This window comes from Nannospalax galili, unplaced genomic scaffold, assembly GCF_000622305.1.
Source record: "Nannospalax galili isolate Female #2095 unplaced genomic scaffold, S.galili_v1.0 scaffold144, whole genome shotgun sequence".
Lineage (NCBI taxonomy): Eukaryota > Metazoa > Chordata > Mammalia > Rodentia > Spalacidae > Nannospalax > Nannospalax galili.
This window is the reverse complement of record NW_008353267.1, coordinates 193,100-217,172: the sequence shown is the minus strand read 5'-3', so window position 1 is coordinate 217,172 and position 24,073 is coordinate 193,100. Positions and strand designations below refer to the sequence as shown.

At 41.0% G+C, this 24,073-nt stretch overlaps 1 protein-coding gene across 5 annotated transcripts in view; it reads left to right on the top strand.

Annotated features, from left to right (window-relative positions):
• Positions 1-24,073, top strand: part of Syne2 (spectrin repeat containing nuclear envelope protein 2) — a 367,778-nt gene that overhangs the window by 283,088 nt on the left and 60,617 nt on the right. For all 5 annotated transcript variants that reach the window (XM_017802560.2, XM_029554761.1, XM_029554764.1 and 2 more), the window contains 12 exons: positions 2,155-2,351; positions 3,814-3,946; positions 5,618-5,800; positions 6,218-6,361; positions 8,631-8,807; positions 10,092-10,247; positions 14,248-14,400; positions 17,192-17,362; positions 17,772-17,902; positions 19,518-19,722; positions 22,131-22,310; positions 23,402-23,530. In XM_017802560.2, coding sequence (XP_017658049.1) covers positions 2,155-2,351; positions 3,814-3,946; positions 5,618-5,800; positions 6,218-6,361; positions 8,631-8,807; positions 10,092-10,247; positions 14,248-14,400; positions 17,192-17,362; positions 17,772-17,902; positions 19,518-19,722; positions 22,131-22,310; positions 23,402-23,530 — 1,959 coding nt within the window. The remainder of the gene's footprint in view (positions 1-2,154; positions 2,352-3,813; positions 3,947-5,617; positions 5,801-6,217; positions 6,362-8,630; positions 8,808-10,091; positions 10,248-14,247; positions 14,401-17,191; positions 17,363-17,771; positions 17,903-19,517; positions 19,723-22,130; positions 22,311-23,401; positions 23,531-24,073) is intronic.

The following is a 24,073-nucleotide window of genomic DNA, read 5'->3' as shown; positions in this document are numbered from 1 at the left end:
TGTGTGCAACAACCATGTCATGACCCAAGGAGAGCATTTCACAGCACTCCCTCCCCTCTGAGTAGTCTAGGCATGTAGCACAGTTGGTAGGGTGTTTGCCTAGCATTGTAAAGCCCCAGATCTGACTCCTAACAGCAAAAACCAGGCGTGGTGGTGCATGCCTGTAGTCCTAGCATTCAGAAGGCAGAGGCAGGAAGATCAGAAGCTTAGGGTCATTCTTGCCTACATAGTGAGTTCAAGACCAACCTGGTCAGCATGAGACCTTCTCCCACCGCCCCCCCAAAATAAAAGAATAGATGGTAATATATTTACCTATGATACATATAATCTATATGCACTATATAGACACATGTACATAAAGAACACAGCAAAAGAACTTCTCAGAGCTATTGTAATGAAGTATCAAATAGTTAAGGCTTAGAAAATTACAACTCATTTTTTAATTAATGTTGGACATTTTATCTAGCCTGTAGGTTCAGCCAGGGAAGGGAAGGGGGTGGTAATACAAGAGCTAGAAGTTGATTTTTTTTAATTAAAAAATTGTCTTAATTGGAAAATAGTAAAAGTTCTATTTTGATAATTTATTTTTAAAGATTAAGAAGCTTCCAGGTAAGTGGCATTAGCTGAACCAAGCTGTGGAGATAATTGCTATCAGGCAGTGTTCTCTTCAGTGGCTCATTGCATTAGCAGTTTTGAGGAATTCTATTTTTTTCCTGAAGTTGGCTTATTCATATGTTTTAATTGATCCTAAAGTTCTTTTTCCCTATTGATTTTTATATTCAGAAGAATGTAGAAATAACTTTTCAGCCTGGCATGTATGTCTTACGGACATTAGATAAAGTTATCTTCTTATTTATCCCTTCATTTCTAAGTCTCAGTCTGCAAAACTCTGCTTAAGAGTGGGGACTGATGTGGGAGAACTAAAAGGAGAGCAGGTCCTTCAGCAGAGGTCCATGCACACGAGCATCCAGAGCCACAGCTGACAGACCTTCCAAGTTTCCCAGAGACACTGGAAATCCTGATTTCTATATTTTGTGCCATTTTTATCTAAAATTTTCTGATTTTCAAAATAATTTTTAGGTCAAACGAAACCTGTCTGAAACCTGGAATGGTAGAGCATGCCTGTGGCCCCCCACTCAGTATTCTGAAGCAGACAGATCCCTTAGTTCAGGTGCTTGAAGCTTGGGCAACGTTACAAGATGCTGTCTAGGGGAGGAGGGCAGGGAGGAAAAAGAAAGAGAAGAAAAACCTGTCAGCAAGCTGAATACAGCCTATAAACCTCCAGCTTGTTTTCCTCTTTTCGTTTTTTGATTATAGGAATTAATGATCAGATCTAAATCTTATGAATTTTGTGTTTACTTTTTTGAATTTTATTACATTTATTTAGTGGGTATGCGTGCATGTGTATATGTGTGTGGGCATGCAAGTGCCAGTGGACGACTCAGTTTTCTTCCTCCACTGTGTGAGTCCTGGGGAGCAAGCTCAGGTCGTCAGGCTTGATGACAAGTCCTTTAGCCACTGAGCCATCTTACTGGCCCCTCAGTTTCTTCTTTTAGATGCATTAAGTCTAGATAGTAAAATATATTAATCAGGCTGTTGCATAAAAGTTATCAGCACGCTGATAGTTATGCCTGTTCAGCCAGAGTAAAGACTTGAGTGTGGAGAAGGTGTGAGGCTTTCTTTAGTAGCCTATAACATACTTTTTTTTCTGAGACAGAGTTTCTCAGAGCCCAGACTGGTCTTGAACTTACTATGTAGGACCCAGGAATGTCCAGCCTTTGAGTCCATGGGTCATGCATCCCTATGAATGAGGCCCAACACATTTATAAATGATAATGGCATCACAATGTCATACCTACCCCTGAATGTTGCCTCTAACTCCTGATCCTCTTGCCTCTACCCTCTGGGTGCTGGGATTACAGGCATGCACCATCATATACAGCATCATGTCCAGTTGTGATGATATATACCTACAGTCTCAGAATTTGGGAGGCTGAGACAGGAGTATCACAAGTTCAAGGCCAGCATGGGCTATGTGGTGAGTTTCCAGGTCTGCTTGGACTACATGGAAAGACCCTGTCTTTTTGAAAAGAAAAAAATGTGATTGACAGATTTTGCTTTTTAAAAATAATTCATTCTGTGATTTTCTTTTAGCAAATAAAAAGAAACATTGATGGAAAGCATGCCAGGCTTTGCCAAACCCTCAATGACGGAAAGCAGCTGGCAGCATCGGTGAGCTGTCCCGAGCTAGAAGGCCAGATCATGAAGCTGGAAGAGCAGTGGTTGTCCCTAAATAAGAAGATTGACCATGAGCTCCACAGGCTGCAGACGCTTCTTAAGCACCTGATCAGGTATGCCTTCTTCAAGAATGATCAGCTGTAAATTTTGCTGTAGTGGAAGCAGAAGGGTTCTGCTGTCACCTTAGTGGTGCATGGTCCCCACATTGTACCACGTTCTCCCTGATTGCATGTAGCAGTCACATCCCTTTCTGGGCTAAAGAGGTTCTAGTCTGCTCACTTCTGATCTCAGTTTGCTAAACTCAGAATGATATGCAGTCAGTTTGCTGGGGAACAATTTTCTACATTTCTAAGAACATTAGGAGGAGTTATGTTGTGATAACTTGTTACCTTTATACCAGGATGTTGTAATTTTGCTATCTGCTTCCTAACATTTTTAGATTTAAAAGATTTAGATTTAATGATTTGGGCTTATACAATGCTTTGAAAAAGTCTTCTGAATTCTTCAGAGAATTTGTTGTGTTCACTTGGTATAACCTTAACCCATTCAAAGATGATGGAGAAAACAGAGAATGTTTAAACTTCATTGTCATCCCTGCCTCCCAGAGGCAGGGCTGCCTGACCTAAACAAGTTGACAAGTTAGAAGAAAGATGGTGTTTGCTTGGGTATTTTCATCATGTACGATAATATGTTAGCATTCAGCCAGTAGCAAAGTGCTGTTATGCAGTATATACAAAACTAGTTATATTTTTACTGTGAACAAATTACTAGAGGACATTTATGAACAAAACTTATCTCTGTCCTGATTGTTGGGTATACTTTGATGTAGCTGTAAGAAATGTTAAAAGAATGCTTTGTACATTTAAAATGTTTGAGAGATGGCTCAGCAGTTAAGAACACTGGTTGTTCTTGAAGAAGACCCGGGTTTGAATCTCAGCACCCACATGGCAGCTAGCAACTGTCCGTTACTCCAGTTTCAGGGGATCCAACAGCTTCTTTTGTCCTCCACAGGCATTGCACAACACGGGGGCATTTACCTACACGCAGGCAATACACGCATACACATAAAATAAAAATAATTAATATTTCTAAAAATGCTTCTTCTAGGACTGGAGAGATGATTCAGTGGTTAAGAGCACTGCCTGCTCTTGCAGAGGACCCTGGTTCAATACCCAGAACTCACATAACAGCTAACAACTGTCTGTAACCCCATTTTCAGGGGAATCCAACGTCCTCTTCTGACCTCCATGGGCATTGCATGACACAGGTGCACTTGCATACATGCAAGCAATACACTCATACACATAAAATAAAAATAATAAATAAAATATTTTAACTATAATAATAAGTAAATAAATAAGCTTCTTTCTTCTTATCCCTAATGGAGAGAGTCTTAGGAAGTGGGAAAACCACTGGGCTTGGGGTCCAGAATAAAGCATGACAGAATACTCATCTGCCACGAGTTTCTCAACAATAGCACTGGTCAAGAAAATGTACGTAAAATTCAGGAAACTGTGCCCTGGTGGGCATGTCTTCCCAGAGTACATTTCTAATTTCTCTCTTTGTTCCCATTAGTTATAACAGAGATTCAGAGGAATTGACCACGTGGTTGGGATCTTCTCAGCAAACTTTGAATTACTGGAAGGAACAGTCCCTCAATGTGTCTCAGGACCTGGATACAATCAGAAGCAACATAAACAAGTTTTTTGTAAGTTGCAATATAATATGCTCAGATAATTATTGGTCAAAAATAAATATCAAATGCCAGGTATGGTAATACTTGCCTTTAATTCCATTTGTTGAGAGGCAGAGGCAGGTGGATCTCTATGAGATGGAGGCCAGCCTAGTCTATATAGTGAATTCCAAGGGGGCTGGGACAAGGGAGACCCTATCCAAGAAGAAACTAAAACAAAAACAATAAATATCAAGAGAAAAGTATTGAGTGTTGTGAGTTCCCATCTCCATTTGTGGGTTAGGGGTGAGCCCTGAGCCACTGCAGCTGGGTTCTTCAAACCTAGAACTATTTGCTTATAAAACTAATTGATCCTACAGTATATATGTAAATTTAAATTTTGTTTTAACATGGGGCATATTTTATAAATAATAAAAAATAGCCACTGGGGCTGGAGAAATGGCACAGCATGTACTCCAGAGGACCCAAGTTTGATTTCCAGCACTCATTTTGGGTGGCTCAGTAACTGCCTGCTCCAGGAGGATTTGATGCCTTCTTCTGGCCTCTATGGGTACTGCACTTACATGCACAAACCCACACGCAGACAAACATATACACTTTTTGGGGAATGGTCTTTTTGAGATAGGATCTTCCTATAACCCCAGCTGGCCTAGAATTTACTATGTATACCAGGCTGGCCTCAATCTTACGGAGATCTGCCTGTCTAATTAATTATAGGCACGTGCCACCACATCTGGCTCATATTAAAGTATTTTAAAAGCTACCCCAAAACGACCTTATAGAAATATTAATTCATAAGATAATTCATAAAATTAACAAATACATGGTTTTAAGTTATTGTGAGAATTTTGTATTCACAATTTTATTATTTTGATTTTTTTAAGACAATTATTAGCTGGGCATGGTGGTGCATGCCTTTAATCCCAGCACTCAGAAGGCAGAGGTGGGCAGATCTCTGTGAGTTCAAAAGGCCAACCTGGTCTATATAGTGAGTTCCAGGCCAACTGGGGCTGCAGGGAGACCCTGTCTCAAAAAGTATAAAAAATAAAAATGAAAGACTTTTATAATATAAAATGAATTTAATGGCCAGGGAAGTAGCTGTTAGAGCACTCTCCTAATGAATACAGGCACTGAGGTTCAAATTCCGCCCCCAAAGCACAGAAAAATATACAAATATGTATGTACATATATTAATTTCAAGTACATATGACATTGTTTCCCTTAGTCTTTACTTTGTTCCATTTTATAGCTGTGAGTAGCTATGACTACTCACTTTGATATTAAAATGTTTTTTAAGTGCACTTGGAAGAACCTATGCTTATGTATACTTATATTTTGAAAGAGTTCAAATATTTTATTTAAAAATTTGTTGCAATTTATTTAATATCTGTTGGGTCTTGGATTCCAAGTTTCTTATAAAATTTACCATGTCTTGTCTATTTTTAAAATTATAAATTCCCCTGTGTCAAAGGGGGCCAGAGATCCATCTATTTCATTCTCCAGTGTGATGCCTGGAGTGGCACCTGACACTCAGTAAGCAAAGGTGTGTGTGTGTGTGTGTGTGTGTGTGTGTGTGTGTGTGTGTGTATACAGATGCATTTATTATATTCGATTTTGCATTCTTAAACAGTTTTTCTGACTATACTTAACTTTTATAAGTCTCTAATCTTGAACTCTTTCCTTTAGGAATTTTCAAAGGAAGTTGATGAAAAGTCATCTCTGAAGTCTGCAGTGTTGAGCACTGGGAACCAACTTCTTCACCTGAAAGAGGCAGATACGGCCACGCTGAGAGCCTCATTAGCACAATTTGAACAAAAATGGACAATGCTCATAACTCAGCTTCCAGACATTCAAGAGAAACTTCACCAGGTAAGTGTTTAAATATCGAGCATTTAAATTAGCATCCACTTGTTAGCTCACAACTCTTTTAAAATTATCTGTCCAAGTCAATAATTTTCTTTGACACTTACCTATTTTTCCCCAGTACCACTGAATGTAGGTCTTAATTACTGGGCTCTCCTCCAATCAGATCTTTCTTAGTAGAGAAATCAAGCTTAATTACTTTATTTCTTGGTGTCTTTGTGCTACTGCATTGGTTTACGTGAAGGTCTTTAATTGTTGTAGGGGGGACAGTCACTGATTCTAAGCTTGAATGCCAGGTTTGTTTTTGTGGGTAACTTGTATAATCACATAGCAGGACCTTTTATCAAACCAAACATCATCATTAGTGATGCCCTGGTTCTTTTGGTTAACTGTAGGTAATTAAATGGAAATTTATCTTTGCAGCTTCAGATGGAGAAGTTGCCGTCCCGTAAAGCCATCACTGAAACCATCAGCTGGATGAACACTGTGGAGCCGCAAGCAGGCGAAAACTCTGAGCTCTCGCCCAGGTCTTCATCTGAAGTGAAAAATCTTCTGATGAAACTCAAGGTAATGCTACAGAAGGAACTGAAGTTGTCTTGCTACATAAGAAAGCAAATCATTTAGAGGAGAAATGCTGAACAAGAGACATGTGGATATAATCAAGAGAAACTGATTTGGGGGATAGGGAGAGGGGTGGTGGTTCTAGAGAGCACAGTACAAATTTTAATGGCCTTAATCCCCAGCCTCCTCTTTTCACTCCCCGCATAAACACTGAACCCAGTTTTGATCCTTTGTGCTTTCTCCTTGTACAGTGTGCTGCAGCTTCTGCCTGAAATGGCACTTCCATTGACACACCCTTCAACAATGTATCCTCATTGACTATTCCACCCTAGGCCCCCCTGGTAAATTAGATGACTTTGCTGGACTTGATGAAACTGTGACTCTGTTTCTAGCCCCTGTCATATTGTATGATGACCACCATTTGTTTACTTATCTATATCCCTGTTGATTGAGCTTCTCACCTGAAAAAGAACCATACCAGCCCAATAGCTGGCCTTTGATGGTTATCAATAAATGTTCATTACAGACAAATATCCCAGTTACTACTCATCAAAGAAGTTTATTTTGCACCAGTAAGAGACTATTACCAAGTACCACAACTGGTCACATACATTGTCTGTGAATTGCCCAGGCCTAAGTCACACATTTACAATGCATCCTCTACACCTAAGGCACACGGAACATAGAACGGGGTAAAGAAGAGGACACTACTTAATCTCTCAATTCTCATCAATGAATCTCCCTCATGCAACAGAGGCCCAGGAACACAAAAGGTCACAAATGGCCAAAACATAGAGATTAAGAGTGTGCAGAATGCTAGTCCTTGGACAGGACTCCTATATTAAACTTCACCCACCCAGGGCTCAGGGAGCATTGCAGAAGAGGGGGCAGAAAGATTATAAGAGCCAGGAAGGAGGTGCATGGCCATATGGATAGGTCCTACAAGCTCCTGGGACCCTGCTCATTTGATTCTATGGCAATGGGATCAGTGTACAGAAGTCCCATGCAAACTCAGGCAGACAAAAACCCAGCATAAAATTGGGGAAATGAACAGCAGGCCCCAATCTTAGCTGAAAAAATATTGGCAACTGATTACTGCTAAGTGAGGAAGAACTGATCTTCCTAAAACTAAGGACTCTGGGTAGGCCGACTAGACCTCATTAGATGGACTTGCACTGGGGAACATCTGGGGACACTGACTTGACACAGTGGGCCTTAACACAGATGATAAGAGTGTATGGGTTCCAGTTGGGGTGCTATGGAATGATGCTGGTGGGGGCAGGGGTATAAAGATTAAGATTGTTTGAGATATTCTGTATGAAATACACAAAAGATTCAATAAAAACAAATTTAAAAAAATAAATGTTCATGAGTAAATGAATGAGGAAGAATAAGCTGACATCCTTCTACAATAGATATGAATGTGGCCACCTCCATGATATTTAATTTTGAGTAGGTTTAATTAATACATAACAGGCACAAATATCTGTTGTGTGCCAGGCAGCATGCTAGCCAGATTAGTGAGGAGTCTGGGCATTACTTTAAAGACCTTGCAGGCTGATGAAGCTAGTCTCTCACAGGCAGATGAACAACTTAATGACCAAGTATGATATTAGCAGAAGATTATGATTTTATATATCATCATATCCTAACCTGATAGAATCCCTGAAAGGTCTACATAGGCTACAGTTTCACGTGGTTCCCCTTGGATGTCTTCATTAGAAGTGCTAGAACTTTCCTGGATAAAACCCAACAAGTGGCAGGCTTGACAGAAATAGCCTGGGTAGGTTTAGGAACACTGTCAAAGTCATTTAAATTGCCCTAGGAAGTCTCTGTCCCCCAGGAACAGAACAGCTACCTAAATTGGCAAGAGTCCTTGAATGTGTCCTGAGTTCTGTGACAGACCCTTCTCTTCTGTTTTCTCTTATTTCTGGTCCTCAGGGAGGCCCAGAATCTCACGAAGATCTCAGGCAACCTCTCACAGGACCCCTTTGTCAGACCTGGGTCTTGCTAGCCCTCTAGGTGACAGTAGCTACCATTACATGGTGTACCCTTGGACTGTCTACTGTATTTGAAGGCAGGGAGCCATGCTGTTCCTAATTTTCCGCAAAAGAATGGCCATGGAAGGCAGGGAGAGTGGGAGGTACCTCCTGACAGGGATTAATGGATAGGAGCTTGGTGCCCCCTAGAGTTCAGCCAAGGGAAAAGTCCAGTTTATCTACTGGACTTCCATTCTAACCTTGGTGTTTAATTTTGCTTGTTTGTGTGTTTTTAGGAGTTTAGAATGGAAATGGACTACAAACAGTGGATAGTTGACTTTGTTAACCAGTCACTGCTTCAGCTAAGCACCTGTGATGTAGAAAGCAAACGCTATGAAAGGACGGAGTTTGCAGAGCACTTGGGGGAGATGAACCGTCAATGGCACCAAGTGCATGGAACCCTGAACAGAAAGGTATGTCCCAGGTTGCACTTGGAGGCATGGTTTTGTCCTTGTGGAATGCCACTTGTTGGAGAATCCTAAAAGATATTCAGAAAATTGATTCACAGTTGAGCCTCCTAACCACCTCAATTACAGCCCTTTTTTCTAATAAAGTACACTGGTCTATGTGTATATATAACAGAGGATAAAAATAATTCTCATATTTTTATGAGATTTCTTTGGGAAATGGAGTTAGGCAAGTGAAAAGGATGCATTTTTTCATATCAATTTTAATTTTTAAGTTATATGTATTCATGTGGGGTGTGCACATGCAGAGACCCTTGGCGTTACAGGTAGCCCACAACCACCCATAGCTGAAGTCAGAGTCTGATCAAAGGGGACAAAGCTGTTTCAGCTTTGAGATGATTGTGGGGGCAAAAAAAAAAAAAAACAGCGCAGGTTGCTTATTTCCAATGCAAGATCCTTGAAAGAAATAAAGAAAAATTATTCATGGAAAAAGTATTTAATGTTGATAGTGACAAATATTGGATCTCTTTTCTGTGTAAAGAATACATTCAAATGGATTTATTCAATTAAGATTCAAATGAGGGGCTGGAGAGATGGTTCATCGGTTAAGAGCCCTGGCTGCTCTTGCATAGGACCCAGGTTCAGTTCCCAGCACCTACATGGCAACCAACAACCATCCATAACTCCAATTTCAGGAGATCCAATGCCCTCTTCTGGCCTCTGTAGGCATTGCACACATGTGGCATACTTCCATACATACAAGTCAAACACTTATGCACATAAAATAAAAATTTTTTAATTAAAAACTAGGAATCATAATTTAAAATAGATTATTTTGTTAAATTGGTATATTGATCATTGTTGGCATGTGGGTGTCTATCAAGAAATTATTAAGCAGCTGGAGCTTAGAGAGTCTAGAACAAAGAAAATTTCCTTAAACCAAACAAATATTAATAAAGTCTACAATAGAAAATTATTGAATGTTTGAAGCATGGTTTTATTTGATATCTGTTATGAAACTCCCAAGCACTTGGCTATCTCAACAGATTAGCATTTACTTTAAATGTCAGACTTTTTATGGAGGAATTTCAATCTTATTTCCTGACTTACAAATCATTAGTCCAAAATGACCGGTGCACTTTATTATGTAAAATATTAAAATTTCAAAAGGATACAGATGTTATGGGGAAAAAAAAAGAATCTAAATGCTATTTACATTTTTAAGCACAGGGCTGAAAACAAGAAAATTTTCTTATTTCCTTCCTAATATTTTTGTTTATCATTTAATAGATCCAACATGTAGAACAACTTCTGGAAAGTATCACTGAAAATGAAAACAAAATACAAAATTTGAAAAACTGGCTGGAGGCACAAGAAGAGAGGCTGAAAACGCTACAAAACCCTGAGAGTGTGATCTCCGTAGAGAAGCTGCTCCTGGACTGTCAGGTAAGGAGGGGGCAGCATCCTGTGCACGGCATACCTGGACTACAGAGTGCCCACATTTGCCCTGGGAAGAAGAGACTTGCTGTAGTTTCAGGTGCGAAGGGGGCAGTGTCCTATGCACGGCCTGCCTTGGTAATAGTCATGTGTTGCTTAGTGACGGAGGTACATCTGAGAGCTATGTAGTCAGTGTTCTGTGTACCAGACTGCACTTTACAAGCCTACGTGGTCACCTACTATACATCTAAGCTGTGTGGTGCATGACTGCACTTTCTTGCGCATGTAAATTAGATAAGGCTCCATGGATTTTTCAAATAGTCACAAAGTGACATTTTTAAAAATTATGATCACAAGAAGGTATTTTCATGTCATTATTGCTTTTAAGCGGTTTTAATATTACTTCTGAGGAAAAGAACCATTCTTGGGAATTTTGACTTATAAGCTTTTCATCTGCGTTTATTATTTTGCCCAATAGTGACAAAAATCATACAAAGTTTTGCATTATTATTAACATTTTGTTCCGTGTTTTACCAGAGAAGATAATTTTCTTCCACCACTTGTGTCCTGTCTTTTAGAAGGACCACTTGTCCTTTGGAACCAGCATCTAAGTCATACTTGGGTGTAAGGGTGTTGTCCATTGACCAGGTCACACAGTCCTTGAAACTCTCTCACATGTGGACAGATCCTCTCTAAATGGGGCCCAGGCTGGTCACACCCCAGTCACATGTGCATTGTCACCATGGCAGCAGAGAAGGGCTCAAGTGCTGCTTCTGCCCTTGCTGTGTCAAAGCATCCCATCAATCACTGTCAGGGCTGGGTCAAAATCATGTCCCACTGAGGTTACAGGACCACACTGGACATAAAGTAAAAGCAAGTGAGAAGATCAGCATCTAAGATTCCCGCTGCAGTGGCCACCTATTACCATTTCTACTCCCCACTCTCCATCTCCGCTTTAGCGTTCCCGTAGTCTCCTGACACTCAGTATCTTCTGTGGGAAGCTTGCTTCTCTTGGCTCACTGCTGACCATCCTTCTCAGAGGCCCATGAGTGGCTTTCATCCTCACCTCTCCCTTTGGGCACACATTAGGTCTTCTCAGTTTCTCCTTCCTTTCTAGTTAGTCCTCAGCCCAAACTTGAAGGACCTCACTCAACTTAACCCAGGCCCATCTCACTGCACAGCCTTCCCTCCAGCCTCTGGCCTCATCTCTGTTTACATGTTTCATTCTCCACATTGCCCTGAGTGATGCTTCTGAAATAGAAAAGGTCATAGATGCAGGGTGTGGTGGCACACACCTTTAGCCCCAGCACTCGGGAGGCAGAGGCAGGCAGATCTCCGTGAATTCCAGGCCAGCCTGGTTATAGCAAGTTTCAGGCCAGCTACAGGGAGACCCTGTCTCAAAAAGACCAAAAAAAAAAAAAAAAAAAAAAGGTCATATACACACACACACACACACACACACACACACACTCTGAAAAATCATTCCTCCTGTATTGTCCTTAGAGTGACGTTCAAATGTCTTAGAATTCCCTCTGGACTTCTCAGCAAATAGGCCTAACCTAAACAAGTCATAAACATCAGTCTTTTCAAAAAATATTTTATTATTTTTATTTTATGTGTATGAGTGTATCACCTGCATGTATGTAAGTGCTCCTGTGTCATGCAATGCCCATGAAGGTCAGAAGAGAGCGTTAGATCCTCTGGAACTGGAATTACAAATGATTGTTAGCAGCCATGTAGATGCTGGGAATCAAACCTGGGTCCTCTGCAAGAGCAGCCAGTGCTCTTAACGACTGTGCCATCTCTCCTGTCCCATAAACTCAGTCCACTTGTTTGTTTCATTTAGTTAGCACTAGGCCTCTAAACAGGCTTGAAGTAGATTCATTTTAGCTCTCTCACCCATCTCCCCAATTTTGCCACCAAGCTGTTATTAAACAAATCCCAAAGCTAAGGAAATAGCTCAGAGGTAAGGTACTTAGTCCTGGGTGCTAGTCTCAGTACTACAAAAAAAAAATATATATATATATATATATATATATATCATCTGTAGTCAAAACTAATTACCCAACAACAAAACAATGAGGTTGTTCAATGAAGTTATCAAAGAAAAGAGTAGTTGGCTAGCATGCAGAAGTTGGAGATGAGATTATTATACCATAGGTTTGATACACTAAGTATAAACAGCATAGTTGAGGTGTATCTGGGATTTTAAAAATTTACATGTATGTGTGTAGGTCTGTGTACATGAGTTCTAGAGCCCAAGGAGGACAGAGATGTTGGATTCCCCAGAGCTACAGTTGCAGATAGCTGTGAGCCTCCCCATATTGGTGGCTAAGAATCAAACTTAGGGCCTTTGCAGGAGCAGTATCTGCTCTTAACTGCCAAGCATCTCTCCAGCCAGAATTGGGATATTTACACAGTATTTAACATGATTTCCCACACAGTAGATGAAAGCAAAGCAAGATTCTAGTGAAGCTCTGTAACTAGCAGATTTCTTGACTCCACATAATTTTAAGTGCAACAGATCAGAATTTGAAGTAAGATGAACTAATTTACCAGTAAGTTGGGAGCAGGCTCACTTGAAAAGCACAGATGGTCCTCAGTGTGGCAATGCCAGACTACAGGGCCACTGGGCCAAATCTGTGTTATTCTGAAGGAATAAGATACAAGAACAGTTCATTTGTGGGGAGAGAGGTACATGGACTAATACTGTAGGCTTATTTACACTGCCTTTGTGTGTGTGTGTGTGTGTGTGTGTGTGTGTGTGTGTGTGTGTGTGTGTGTGTTTTATTTCCTTCTAACTCCCTGCTAAATAGTCCTTTTAAAAGCTGTCCTTGTACTGTAGAAAAAATATGACAACTTAGTGGGTTGGTTTTTGGTTTTTGTTTGTTTGTTTTGGTGGTGATGGGGTTTTTTTTGTTTTTGTTTTTGTTTTTCCAGACAGGGTCTCCGTGGCCTGGAACTCGCTACATAGACCAGGCTGGCCTTGAACTCAGAGATCCACCTGCCTCTGCCTCCTAATGCTGGGATTAAAGGTGTGCACCATTGGTAGTTTTTAGAAATCTATAGTTAAGTGAACTTCTATGGAAGATTATGATAAATTTGAAGGACAGTGATTCAATATTTTTTATTTTATGTATATGAGTGTTTTGCCAGCTTATAAGTGCACTCTGTATGTGCATTGCCTGTGGAGGACAGAAGAGGGCATCAGATCCCCTAGAATTGGAGTGAAGGATGGTTATTACCTGTCATGTGGGTGCTGGGAACCCAACCCAGGTCCTCTGCAAGAGCAGCCAGTGCTTTTAACCACTGAGCCATCTCTCCAGCCCCCTGTTATTATTGTGTATGTTGCAGTTCGTGCATGGCAGCAAGTGTAGTTACTCGTATTTCAGTCAGCAATAGCTTGCCTATTTTACCTCTTCATCCATTAAGTCATTCATAAAAGCCACTCCAAATCTGGTCTGAGGAAATAGGGCAGTTTGATAACTTGACACATACAGTTCAGCACAAGCAGATATGTAACAAAAAACAGCTGTCTTGGATTCTTTCTCTGATATTATGATGGTAGTGGCTGAGGCAGGAGGATCAGGAGCTTGAAGCCAGTCTGGGCAACATAGCAAGAGCCCATCTCAAAAAGTGTAGTATGGGAGCTGGAGAGCTGACTCAGCAATTAAGAGCACTGGCTGCTCTTGCAGAGGACCCGGGTTCGGGTCTCAGCACCCACTGGCAGCTAGCAACCATCTTTAACTCCAGTTTCAGAAGATCTAGTGCATTTTTCTGGCCTCTATAGGCACTGAATGCACAGGATGCATTTATAGGCAGGCAAAACATTCATATACATTAAAAATAAAAATAGATCAAGAAAACTTTTATAAAAGCTATATTATGAATAAAATATCTTTGATTCTATTTAACTATATGCTCCAGTGGCTTTTTTTATTTACTTGAAAAGAGTTAATTATGCTTTCTTATACCTCATTGCTGAAAGTCTTTTCGTTTTGACCTCTAGGATATAGAAAACCAGCTTGCAGTGAAATCCAAAGCACTGGATGAGCTGAGGCAAAGTTCCCTGACTTTGGAGAATGGGGTTGTGCCGTTGTTAGAAGACTCAGCATCTGGGGTTGATGAGCTGCTTCAGAAGAAGGGCAAAGTGAACAGCCAGGTACCGGAAGTCATTTGTGTCTGCTGCTTCTTCACATAGGCTTTCATTTGTTCTTGTTACCGTCTTCTTTCATTGAGATTTGCTCTATGTTAAAAACCAAAAAGTGGCTAAGAGAAGTATTGAAGTGGAAAGAAATATTTCAGATCTCATTTTACGTACTAAGTCACTGAAGGCTGAGCTCCCAGCAGCACTGACAGGCAGGAAATCCACATTCAGTTTGTTTTGTCTAATGTACTCAGGCAGACATAAGTGTCTCCATCTTCCAACCCAGGAGAGCATCTGGTGTTTCCAGGTCAGATCCACAGGAGCAGCTAGGAAGCTCAGTTCCGCATCTACGGGGAGACGCACCAGGGAGGAAATGATCTGGGTCACGTAGTGTCCACGATCGAGGAGCAGGGACGGCTTAGAGAGAACCTCAGACTTGAGGGGGGGATCTCAAATGGTGGAGAGGAAGGGGGAAGGAAGAGTGTGCAGGATGCCTGAGAGTCAGTTCTCAGAAGGCAGGCACTGGAAGAGAAAGCCCGGGCATCCACTGATATGGTAACCGGGTTTTCCTATGACAGAGGGAGGAAACTCTGTAGGCCATCCAGTATGTGTCCGTGTTTCCCCCAGAGTCCTCACTGGGATTTGTCATCTACTACAATCCACTTTCAAGTTTGTGTTCCAAGAGGGAACCGGGTACAAGCTGTGGGAATGGTATCCCTGGGCAACCTGCAGTATCTATCCTGGGCCTCTGACATAGGGATAAACTTGTTCAGTTGTGTGCTAATCATGTTTGTGTGAATTGCTCTGCTTACCACTAAGTAAGATAAACCAAAATTATTTGAATCCTACCCTCACAGAGCTCAGGCAGCGTAGGCAATGCACATGAACAGGTAGATAGATAATTGCAATAGAATGAATTATAATATAATAAAATATAGAGGGTGCATTTAAATAAGGTAGTATATTTAAAAATATGCAGCTAGTGAAATTATAAGTAAGGACATACAGGTGAGTGAAATAATCCAGAAATAAACCCTCAGTTGATTTTCCAGCAAAGACAGGAGGATAGTTCACAGGGTGGAGGAGTATCCTTTTCACAGTAAGGCACAGGGGCACCTGTATATCCACATGCAAGAGGGTGACACAGAACTCCAATTCATGCCGTGTTCGAAATTCAACTTAAAACAAATTAAAGACATAAATGTGAAAGTTTAAATAAAGCTCTTAGAAGAACACATCAGCATAAATCTTGAGGACCGTCTCCTAGATTGGTCATTGAAAGTAATAAACATCCAGAGGAAAAAATAAATAAATTGGGTTTGATCAAAATTAAGTGAGAAGGCAAGCTACAGGATGGGAGAAAATATTTACAAATCATGTATTTGATAAAGGGCTTGTGTGTGCAATATGATAAGTTACAGCAGAGTAATAGAACAAATGAGAACAGTAGGGAAATGACTAGACATCTGTCTGGAAAATAATGTGAATGGCCACTAAGCAGGTGGAAAGATGCTCAGTGTTAATCACCATCAAGGGAATGAGAATCAAAACCATAATGGAATGCCAGTTTGTACCCCAGAGGTACAATAAAGACAGAAAATAGCAAGTGTTAGCAAGGGGGGCCACTGAGGTTCCCAAGGGCATTTCCCTTGTGACTGTGGATGCTGAGTATCTTCTGATGTACTTGTTGACCATGTCTGCAGCTTTGGAGAGATGTCTTTGCCCATTCTTTAGTTGTTTGTCCTTTACTGTCAAGTTGTGTCCTTTACATATTCTCCACAGACTATAAATAAGTTTCTCTTTTTCTTTCTTTGGAAGAGGGTATTAACTTTTATTTATTCATCTATTTTTTCATTTTTTAATTTTTCTTGTACCTGTGTATGTGTGGGCACGTGTGCCATGCATATGTATAGGAGTCAGAGGACAAGGTACAGCAGTCAATTCTTTCTATCATGTGTTTTCCAGGGATTGAACTTAGGTCCCCAGGTGTGGCCGTAAGCATCTTTACCTGCTGAGCCATCTTAATGGTCCTTTTTTTTCCTCCTCTTTTTTTTTTGAGACAGTGCCATACCATGTATGGTATGGAATTCACTATGTATGGCTGGCCTGGAATTCACCATGTAGCCCAGGCTTGATCACATGCTTTTCCTGCCTCTGCCTTCCTAGTACTGGGATTACAGTCACACACCACGACACCTGGCTTCTGTGATCATTTTCACTAGGCAGTGAGATGCTCAACTTCCATCATCAAAATGTTCCATTGGATAAAATATGCCTGCCATTGCCTCCTGCCCTTGACTCTTGCTCATCCCTGGGGTCTTGTTCCTCTCCAGCTTGTGCTGGCTTTACAGTTATCACCCCTAAGTGATAGGCATCACAGTTAGCATCTTAGAGTGCTTAATGGTTAAAGAATTTTCACAAACACTATGTATTTGTTTTGGGATTGTTTTGATATGTTTTGTGTGTAAGGAAACAAGCAGCAAGGTTGAATAATTTGCCCAAGGCCAGAACGCTAACAGTGACTCCAATGATCAGATTGTCTTCCGTGCCTCGCGGCCTTTCCCTCGGTCTGTTGGGATCCTCATGAACTTGGGGCTCTTTTCCACCCACCTCACCTAAAACAGCCTACTCTGAAATGTTTGTTTTTTAACCTGCCCTTCCCACCTTCAGGAAACCACTGGCTATCCTCCAGTACTTTCTAATTGAAATGCCTAAATTGGAAACTGGTAAATTCTTTGGAAAGGAAAAAAAAGTGAGTGACCATGTCTCGAGGATCTTCTAAACCAGACTTTCCCCTCTCACACAGGTTGGTCAGCTCAAAGCCTCCATGCAGTCTGTGCTGCAGGAGTGGAAGGCTTATGACAAGCTCTACGAGGAAACCAATGTGATGACAATTCGACTTGCATACTGCACGGAACACAGCAAGCCTTCGGTTTTATCTTTAGAAGCCTTGAGTTGCCAGGTGCAGAACCTTCAGGTAAATCAACCAACGTGTAGCCAAAGGCATTGTGGGTAAAAAAAAAAATCCAGAAGGAAGCAAGAATAGTAATGAACATAGGTACTTTTGAGCTGGCTACAGAGAAGCAAAAAGTGGTGTGTTGACAAGAGATGTCAAAGGCATAGTCACGTGAATCACAGTAAACTTCATTAAGTATATGTTGAATTTTCCATGTCTATTTCATTTCATAATCTATGAAATCCCACCGTGTGTGTGTGTGTGTAACAGCTCTCAAGGACAGAATGTCTTGTCAGTTCCTTCTTCTTCCTGCTCTTGTCACCATCTTATACTGACTGTGTGATTGTGTCATTCTGCTTCATAAGGGCTGAGAAGCTGCTGCCTTCCAGCAGGATACCCAAGCCATCTGAACCTTCTTCTGTGTTCTTAGGCCCTTCAGGATGAAGCTGAGAGCAGTGAGGGGAGCTGGGAGAAGCTCCGGGAAGTTATCGGCAGACTCAAGGATTCCTGCCCCTCCATTGCTGAAATAATTGAAGAGAAATGCCAAAGTGCTCATTCAAGGTACTCTCTGAATGCAAGTTGAAGGGTAGACCAGATATCTTGACTTTAGGCCTTGTAAAGTCTCCTTAATCCTTCAAGGTGACTGGTTTCACAGAATTGTGGCTCTTCTTTGAAAGATACCATTTTTCATGTAAGGTCAATGTCATGAGGGCATCATGTCCCTCATACAATGCCTGGGATAGTCTAGAAATGCCTGTGGTAGCCACTGACAGCACAGTCTCTAAATGCTAGCAAAATGTTGAGGGGCGGGCTAGGTGGGCAGTCTCGAGGCGGCGCTCAAATATCACCAGAACATTGTAAAATAGAGTGAGTGTGTTCAAAATATCTCTTGGAACATGACCTAGATCTAGTGTGGAGAAATTAAGCTGCTTTGAGTGTTCTCCTCCAGCCTTCCTCCAGGCAGAATCAACTGCTACAGTCAACCAGTTTTCACTGGTATTAAATGTATTAAATGTAGTCCACCAAATCATAAACCCTGCCTTAGTGCTCCTGGGTCTCTATCCAGTCCACATTAGGAGGATGGTGATGTGTCTAGCTTTACATTTGTTATCAAGGACACCCTCAACACATAGGCATTGTTGCCATCAAGGGAATTCAGCTCCTTGCAGTACATACGTTATATCATTATTTTTCTTTGTTGGTGTTTTTTGCATTGCTATGAATTGAAACCAGGGCCTTGTGTATCCCAAGCAAGTGTTCTACCACTGAGGTATATTCCTGTGTCTGTACATGTAAGTTCAACAGATTATTGGAAGAATGTTTTGTACAGCCATTTAAAATTAGTTTTTCATTTTTCATTTTTTTTTTTTTTTTTTTTTAGATATAATCTCACTCTGCAGTCTTGGCTGAAACTCACTGTGTAGTCCAGGCTAGCCTCAAATTTGTAGTGCCTCAACCTGCCTCAACCTCCTGAGTGCTGGGATTACAAGCATAAGCCACTGTCCCTTGCTAGGTTTTCTCTTTATTACTAACATGGAAAAGTAAAAACTTTTAAAATATTCTTTATTTCTTTTTATTTTATGTATATGTTTTATCTGTATATATATAAGTGCACCAAGTGTGTGTGCAATGCCTGCAGAGGCCAGAGGAGGGACTTGGAGCCGCTGCAACTGGAGTTACTAATGTTTGTTAGCCTCCGGGTGGGTGGTGGTAACCAAACCCAGCTCATCTGCAAGAATAGGTGATGCTCTTAACAGCTGAGCCATCTCACCAGCCTGAAAAGTGAAATGTTTTCAAGTCAGTGGGAAAGATAGCAAGATATAATCTGTATATGGAATAAGACAGGTTCCTTTATTTTTACTTGAAAATAAGGACTATTCCATCAGGCATGTGATTCAGTGCTTTCTTACATTTGCAGTGCAGGTGTTCATGAAACAAAATATATGTGCCTTTCTAATGACAAAGTTTATAACTTTTGCTCAATGTTATAAATTCATGTAGATGACCTAGTATGGATTTCTATTTCTATAATGGTGCCATTCATTTTAAAAAGCATTTGACAACATCTCCTTAAAAATCCATCAGCTTTTAACTTCCTGGTAGAGTATGTGCATTGTAGTTTTGCTACAAGGGAAAGGATGGGATGAGGGCTCTGTTGTTCATGTCCCACTGACAGGTGGACTCAGGTGAACCAAGACCTTGCAGATCAGTTGCAGGAGGCCCAAAGTCGGCTGCAGCTCTGGAAGGCTTCTCACACTGCACACACAGAAGCCACAGCCCAGCTGGAGCAGCAGGAAACAAAGTTCCAACAACTCACCAACATCAACATGTCTGGAAGCAACCTAGCAGAGATCCTGCCACTGGCCCTGCAGGACCTAAAGGTGGGTGCAAAGCCTTGGGGAAAACTAAGCCAAGTCACCCCAACAGACAGGACCAGTCACAACACTGGGATGGGACAGGTCACAGGGACAGAGAAGTTATCAATCAGGACAGGTATCTTGAGCTGGCCACATAGGGCACAGGTGAGATGGGACATGTGGGGTTGGGAGGACCAGGTGGTACCTGGGTCAGAGGGTCCTGACCTTACCTTTTTCCAAGTTTATACTTCCATTCTAGTATTTAAATTCCTAAGCAAAAGCCTCATACAAAGTCTGAAATAAAAGCAAAAGTGTCTCACCTGGGTGTGATCATCTAAGAATAACAGATATTGAATCTCTTGCTTTAAAAAATGATTGAGGGGCTAGAGAGATGGCTCAGCAGTAAAGAATACTGGCTGTTCTTACAGAAGACCCGGGTTTGAATCCCAGCACCCACATGGCCACTTACCAGTGTCCGTAACTCCAGTTCCAGAGGATCTGACAGCCTCTTCTGTCCTCCGTGGGCATTAGATGACACGGGTGCACTTATCTACATGCAGGCAATACATGCATTAACATAAAATAAAAATAAGAAATTTTTTTTTTAAATAATGATAATTGAGGGCCTGGAGAGATGGCTCAGTGGTTAAGAGCACTGACTGCTCTTGCAGAGGACCCAGATTCGAGTCTCAGCACCACATGGTGGCTAACAACTGTCTGCAACTCCAGTTCCAGGAGATCTGACACCTTCTTCTGATCTCCTCAGGCATTGCACAGTGGCGCACTCACATATATGCAGGCAATACACTCATACACAAAAATAAATAAATAAGTAAATATTAAAAAATAATTGGGGGGGAATCTCTGAAGAGATGGCTGAGAAGTTAAGAGTATGTACTCTACTGCTCTCACAGAGGACCCGATTTCAGTTCCCAGCACTCACATCAGGCAGCTTACAACTGTTTGCAACTGCCTGTAGGTTTTAGGGCATCCAGTACCCTCTTCTGGTTTTGAAGGGTACTAGAGCACAGGTGAACAGACACATATACATGATTAAAAACAAAAATAAATCTTTAAAAATAATGATAATCATAATGAGGTCAGAGAGATGGCTCAGCTAATAAAGTGCTTGACAAGCAAGCATGAGATCTGAATTCAGCCTCTAGCACCCATGTAAAAAACTGGGTACAGTGCTTGTGATCCCAGTGCTGGGGAGATGGAGACAGGAAGGTCCCTGGGACTCACCAGCCAATCAACTTAGGCAAATCAGCGAGCCTTAGGCCAGCAAAAGACCCCATCTCAAAAAAATAAGGTTGACCTCTGGCCTCCACACACATATGTACACATACATGATAAATAAACAAATAGTTATCACGGACTTAGTGCCATGTGAGTACAGCTTTTCTATGGATTTAGTGCTTTTTAGACTGTAGAACAGTGTAATTTCAGCTATGTTGTTTTTCCAACACTTAAAAAAAACACCCGTAAAGTGAATATTTGGCTCTTTTTTTTTTTTTTTTTTTTTTTAGAAAGGGTCTCCCTGTTGCCCCAGATGTCCCGGAAATCACTATGTAGACCAGGCTGGCCTTGAACTCACAGAGATCCACCTGCCTCTGCCTCCCAAGTGCTGGGATTAAAGGCGAGTGCCACAATGCCTGGCTTATTTGGCATTTCTTAACTTAGTGACAAGATGTATTTTGTATCATCTAACACAGTAAGTCAAGTCAAAAACAGTGCCCATTTTAATTAGAAAGACCAAAGCCCTGTGGTTATGGTCTACTTTTTTTTTTTTTGTCTTTTTTGAAACAGGGTCTCCCTGTATAGCTCCAGCTGGCCTGGAACTCACAGAGATCTGCCTGCCTTTGCCTCCCTAGTGCTGGGCCTAAAGGCATGCACCACCAAACCTGGCTATGATCTATGTTTATAATCAACTTGTACTCGCCTATTTCGAAACAAAGCCAATCAAAAACTCATGAATTCCCCCACACACAGTGTTTTCAGAGTATGCTCCCTCTCCCCTGCTTGTTTAATGAGATCCTGTAGACCCTGAAGGAATCCATTTATATCAGACTGAGGCAGGGGTCAGGCTTGTGTTGATTCTTGAGATGATTTTGAAAGCCCATCCCTAAGGTGTTAGATAATCAGAAACACAAAACACATGAGTCTTCAAAGCTGGTCTCCAGCTTCTAGAAACTGCAAGTCTCAGCTCTCTTGGGCATTGGACAGGTTCAGCTCTGAACTGCCACACTTCAGAACAGCACTAGTGCGACACATCATGTGACAAAACTTTAACTTTGTCAGCTGCTTAAAATAAACAATAACAAACAAAAACCCCACAAAAGTACAAGGTTCAAGTCAAAACTTTTCCTGGATATTGATATGGAACTGTGGTGTGAACGAAGTAAGTTTGGTGATCCTTTTTCCTTCTTCAGGAGCTGCAGCACAGTGTACTAAAGACAAAAGAAGCCTTTCTTGAAAATTCTGCCCTCCTGGCTCGGCTCCCACAGCCTGAAGAGAACAGTGTCCCTGGACTCCATTCTGGGCAACTGCACTCCCTCCAGACAGCTGCCTATTTGGAAAAGATGCTGCTGCTGAAATCAAATGAATTTGAGGTTTGCTTTGCTTTTCTATTTAACTGGTGGACTTAGACCTCTGCTACCCTCAATCCCTTGAACCCCATGAAGCAGCTTTATGAGTACCTTAGGGAAACTGCAGAGTTGAAACTATCTCAGACATGGTTTTGCTCCAGGAATCCCATGAGCAACAGACAGATCTTAAGTAACCATTTTTTCTGTCTCAGGCATGTTAGTTCCACAAGTGGCATGTTTCATACCCTGTTCAGATCTCAGTTATCTGGATTTGTGAGTAGTTACTGAGACATAGAAATTAAGCAGCCATTTGTTGGAGTCCTTTTTTTAATATTTTATTTATTATTTTTATGTGTATGAGTGTATTGCCTGCATGTATGTGAGTACACTGTGTCGTGCAATGCCGTGGAGGTCAGAAGAGGGCTTCAAATTCCCCCGGAACTGGAATTAAGGATGGTTTGTAGCCACCATGTGGGTGCTGGGACTCAAACTGGGTCCTTTGCAAGAGCAGTCAGTGCTCTTAACCACTGAGCCATCTCTCCAGCCCCATGGAGTCTTTTTTTTTTTTTAAGATTTATTTTTTATTTTTAAATTATGTGTATGTGTGTATCTGTGTGTATGTGCACATGAGTGCAGGTGACCTCAGAGTCCAGAAGAGGGTGTCAGATCCCCTAGAGTTAGAGTTTCATGCAATTGTAAGACACTTGATTATAGTTGCTAGGAACTGAACTTGGATCCTTTACAAGAGCAGTATGCATTCATAACCTCTGAGCCATCTCTCCCGACCCATTTGGTAGATTCTTTATTCATTTTTTGAGAAGCATATAGTGTGTGAACTACATAGGACATGAAGTTCTGATATCGGATGCCTCAGTATCATCAGGAAGGGAGACATTTAACTAGCAGGATTGCTCACTGGCTGTGGGTGGCCCTTGGCAGGTAAGCCATTCTTCTGGGAAGATTCAAAGGCACAGAGTAAAAATCCAGGGCCTCTGTGGAGTCATCTGTGAGATAATGAACTAAAAATAACTTGAACCCTAGCAGCCCCCAAGTCTGTGTTAATTCTGTCATATATGCCTGTGAAAATAGTTTCTAATGAAAGTATCTCTTTCTAGATTGTTCTGGCACAGTTTAAGGATTTTGAAGACCGGCTAGAATCTTTAAAAGATCTTATTATGCATGAGGAAGAAAATTTGGATAAACTTTACCATGAAGAGAAAGAAGAAAATCCTGACTTGTTCCTGGTATTGGCAATATTTGTCTTTCCTAAGGGTTTAGACTCAGCATAGGACTTAAAAAATAAGCTAGTTGCTGCTACATGAATGTGCTTGCATCCTAAATGACTTGGGAGCACAGTTGTTTACTTGCCTTTCATTCCTGCCCTATTTTAATAAGGAATGAAAAAGTAGAACAGTATAGGGACCTATTTTACTAACAAGTTATTGATATATCTGTTTAGTGGGTGTCCATAAATTTTTTTTAATTATTATTCTTGAGGTCACTAGGTCACCATGAATTCACTTCAGTGCGCCCAATCTAAGAATTCTCTATTGTGATTAATTGGATCTTTCTGGTTAGTTTGAAGTTCAAATGTAAAATACTTGATTAAAATTGAGATTTTTTTCCTTTTTAATTACCTTAGTAAATTCTGTGTAACTAACATAAAATGAACAAAGGAACTAAAGATTTTTTTATTTTGCAACTCCCAAGGATCAATATTTATAAACTCTGTCAGGAGTCAGCAAATAATGGCTTGCTGTCCAAATCCAAGTCAACCTTTTAATTTT